Source organism: Elaeis guineensis, chromosome 3 (genome assembly GCF_000442705.2).
Source record: "Elaeis guineensis isolate ETL-2024a chromosome 3, EG11, whole genome shotgun sequence".
NCBI classification, from domain to species: domain Eukaryota; kingdom Viridiplantae; phylum Streptophyta; class Magnoliopsida; order Arecales; family Arecaceae; genus Elaeis; species Elaeis guineensis.
In genome coordinates this window covers 72103748-72108230 of record NC_025995.2, presented here as the reverse complement: position 1 = coordinate 72108230, position 4483 = coordinate 72103748, and the positions used below count along the sequence as shown (strand labels likewise).

The window sequence follows — 4483 nt, the reverse complement described above, 5'->3', positions numbered from 1 at the left end:
TCAAGAATTAACAAGTTATACAAAATAAATTCTTTGATCCTTATAATTTTGAATCATATGAAACTTGTGAATCTTGTTTCATGGGTAAAATGATCAAGACTCTATTTACTGATATGAAAAAAGGATGAGTGATATTTTAGACCTTATACATACTGATGTTTTGATCCAATATCAACTCAAGCCAAAGGTGGATACTCATACTTCATTATATTTATTGATGATATATTTAGATTTGGATATGTGTTTTAATAAATATAAATCCGAAGTCTTTGATAAATTTAAAGAGTATCAAAGAATGGTTGAGAAATAAATTCATAAAAATATTAAAGCTCTTCGATCTGATCGAGGAGGAGAATACTTGACAAGTGAATTCTTCGATCATCTAAAACAAAATGAAGACTCTCTCAGTGGACACCTCCTTACACTCATAATTAAATGGTATTGCGGAACGAAGGAATCGCACCTGATATGGTGTAGTCCATGATGTGTTTTATGGATCTTTCGATCTCATTTTGGGGATATACTCTTGAGGCCGCAGCATATGTTTTGAATAAAGTGCCATCCAAATCTGTCTTAGCACTCCATATGAGATATAGAAAGGAAGAGGCTCAGTCTTAAACATCTTAAGATTTGAGATTGCCTACTTATGTGAAAAATATTGATGGATATAAGCTTAGTGCTAGATTAAAAAAATATAATTTATGGGTTATCCCAAGGAGAGTATAGGATACTACTTCTACCACTTACTCAACAAAAGTGTTTGTTGGTAAGCATGCCATTTTTTGGAGAAAGAGTTCATCCAAGAAGGGGGCAGTGGGAGATCTATTGAACTTGAGAAGTTCAAAACCTATAACTTATCCAAAATTCACAAGTTGATTCTCAACCAGATGTGCTTATTGTTGAGGCATAGCCACTATACACACATTCTCTCTGAAAGTTAAGTAGAGTGCATAATGTATCACTCAGATATTGTTTGTCATTGAGAATGAAACACATCCCACATCATTGAGAATGATGATCCATGACCTATTCGGAAGCTATCATAAGTAGTAACTCTGACAAATGCTTAATGCCATAAAATCCGAAATGGACTATGTATACCAACCAAGTTTGGATTTTGTTGATGCGCCTGAGGATGTGATCCTAATAGGCTGCAAATTGGTCTTCAAGAAGAAGATTGGAGCAGATGGCAAGGTAAAGACCTATAAGGCAGCTGGTGGTAAAAGGTTTCAGACAAAATAAGGTGTTGATTATGAAGCAACTTTTTTATCTATAGCCATGCTCAAGTCTATTCGAATTATGCTTGTTATTGCTGCATACTATGAATATGAGATCTAGCAATGGCTATCAAGACTGCTTTTCTCAATAAAAATCTTATGAAAGAAGTCTATATAACTCAGCCAAAGAATTTATCTCTAGTGGGAGAGCAAATCAAGTATGTAAGCTGAATAAATCTATTTATAGATTAAAGCAAGCATCGAGGAGCTGGAACATCTATTTTGATGAGACAGTCAAATCGTTTGGCTTTATCAAAAATATGGATGAACCTTGTGTATGTAAGAAGACTAGTGGGAGTACTATTATCTTCTTGATCTTGTATATGGATGACATACTGCTCATTGAAAATGATATCTCTATGTTGCAATCGGTCAAGACATGGCTATTACAAAAGTTTTTCATGAAAGACTTGGGTGAAGCCCGGCTGGGTATTCTCGGGAATTCGATATTCAAGGAGATGCACCTTTCACCAGGGAACAAAAAGTATTGACTTGCCTGAGATTTAGAATTCAAGATAGCATAGTGAAAATAGAATCCCTTGAAGCCTTTCGCATGGGATTCGACTTACCAACTGATCCAAATCAAGCTATAGTATGACATAACTCAGAACTGACAGCTGAATAGCTAAAGCCTTTTGGTCTAAGCAACCAGACTTAACATAAATGTAGCCACTGGAGCCATTCTAAAAAGGGAGAAATTAGCACTACTTGGTGAAATAAGTTCTTTTAGAATCATTTTTAAACCATATGCTGAAAGTTGTAACAATCCGAATGATCCCACTACATTAGGACCCTTTCGACGTTGCATAAAAGCCATTTTAGCTAGCACTAAAAAGGCTACTCCTAGATTGCAAACCTTGTGTCTTATTTTTTGTAGTAGTTTATAGTCTCATCCCAGTGCTAGCTCCCTATAAGCTTGTGGATAAAAATTCTATTCTGCCCTAACCCCCTACTCTCTCACTGTGAATGCAGATAGAGGCAGTTATTCACTCAATATCTGGTAGAAAGAAGAAGAGCCTAGAAAATCCTAGCTAGAAGAGTGAAGCTTTCAGTTCTTTTCTTGTGACATTGAGGTGTGACGTAGGCATCATGTTCTATTGTTGGAGTGTGAGATTGTGTCATATCTACTCTTAGTGAATGGAAAACTTAGCTTGCCTTATACTCTTCCACATCAGTTGGTAAGAAGCGCACTCTTTCTTACCTAACCTCTGAGTGCAGTGTTTGAGGTAGCGGTAGTGAAGGGATTGCTTAGTCTCAATGATGTACTTCAAACACCAATGGCATCGTCAACGTTAGAAAGTATAGAAGGGCTTGGCAAATTATTAGCGAGTCTTTTTGATGTTGTAAAAGAAGAGATAAAAGAGGGCCGTGGAAGTCATCGATAAAATGATAGAAGCGTCGAGGGATCGAAACCTGAGGTCACTGTTGAATCTGATTCTGATAGTGTGCTCAGCTCAAAGCCCCAGGTCACTGTTGAATATAAATCTGATATCCTCCCATATGACAGGCCTTGATGTCGATAAAGTCGAGTTGGTCATTGATCAGGGTATAATCCATCTTGTTTTGAATGAAAGAAGTGTGAAAATCTCTTTTTGGGAAAGAAAAGGACTAGGCAATGGTGGCGACAACTTCTTTCGGATATGGTGACAGCTAGGATGGAAGTTTCCATGAGTACTACATTTGTGTAGACGATGTAACTTTCATGTCCTATATACTTGTATAAAGATCTATAGGGATAGATCAAAGAGGATGCTTAGCTTGTCTTAGTCTATGTACATAGACCTTGTGTTGAAGAGATTCAACATGGAGGAAAGTAAAAGGGGTTACTTACCCATGGGTCATACAACTCTCTAAGAAGATATCTCCTAAGACACCTGAAGAGAGAAATAGAATGAATTTTATTCCTTATGCTTCGACTGTAGGATCAATAATGTATGCTATGTTGTGTACCAAGCTTGATGTGGTTTATGCCTTGGGCATTATATGTAGATTTCAAGTTGATCCCTAGGAGGATCATTGGAATGCTGTGAAAAATATACTCAAGTACTTGAGAAGGACTAGAGATATTTTTTTTATATATTATGGATCTGAATTAAAACTAGAAGGTTATACTGATTATAGTTTTCAATCTGATCTAGATGATAGCAAATCTACATTTGGATATGTGTTTACGCTATATGGTGTAGTAGTAAGTTGGAAGAGTTTCAAACAGCAAACTATTACTAACTCAGTCACTGAGGCTGAAACATTGCTACTAGTGAGATTGCCAAGAAGGTTGTCTGAAAGAACAAGTTCATCTCAGAGTTGAGTGTGATTCTAGGAATTGAACAACCAGTGCCCTTTTATTATGATAATACTAGGATAGTTGCTCAAGCCAAGGAACCGAGATCTCATCATAAATCTAAACACATCCTAAGATGGTTCCACCTCGTTTGAAAGATAGTGAAAAGATGTGATATGATCATGGAGTAAGTTGATAAGAACAATATAGCAGACCTGTTCACTAAGGTTTTGTCATTGCAGCAGTTTGACTGCCACCTTGATTGCATGGGCATCAAGTATAAAGGCATTTGGCTTTAGTGCAAGTGAGAGATTGAAAGAATAATACCCTATAAGTCAATCACATATGGGATGCGATCGGATATTTTCTGTAATTTATCTCCCAAACTCATGTAATTGACATTATTATTTAATAAAATAGACTTCTTGATTCATTATATGCTGCATCTTATTATTATTTTTAAGATTATAATGAACCCCATAGGTCTGGACAATGATTTTAGGACCATGATGAGATCATGTTAGTTAGATCTAAATCTTTAATAGCCATGATCTAAAATATTTTTAGCCATCGGTTTATTGAGTTGGAGATCAATGATATCGGTAAGACTGGCATATCCTATATATGCTCAGTGATGAGGGTGGTTGATCTCATAACCATTTATATGGTGACACTGATATAAGGATGTGGGTACATATTAGAAAATGAGTTCACTGAATAGACCTACGAAAGAATATTTGATGGAGTCTTATTTACATATCAGCTAATGATTCTCTAGTAGGAGTTGTGTAAGTGATCCTTTGACCTGAGATCGCCATGGTACCTTATGTACGTGAATTCATATTTTGCTCCACTTCCTAACTTGATTTTCTGATCCTTGTGTGGGGTGTTATGGATGTGGTGAAGTATGCATGGAGGTTGTGAG

At 36.3% G+C, this 4483-nt stretch overlaps 1 protein-coding gene across 1 annotated transcript; it reads right to left on the bottom strand.

Moving 5' to 3' along the window:
- Positions 1-1917: 1917 nt before the first annotated feature.
- On the bottom strand, positions 1918-2094 carry LOC140856080 (NADH-ubiquinone oxidoreductase chain 1). The gene has a single exon (XM_073253247.1). The coding sequence runs from the start codon at positions 2092-2094 to the stop codon at positions 1918-1920; it is 177 nt and encodes a 58-aa protein (XP_073109348.1).
- Positions 2095-4483: the final 2389 nt, after the last annotated feature.

Bases quoted from the DNA above. Each gene is read 5' to 3' on its own strand.
- LOC140856080 (XM_073253247.1), bottom strand. From the start codon at position 2,094: ATGGCTTTTATGCAACGTCGAAAGGGTCCTAATGTAGTGGGATCATTC.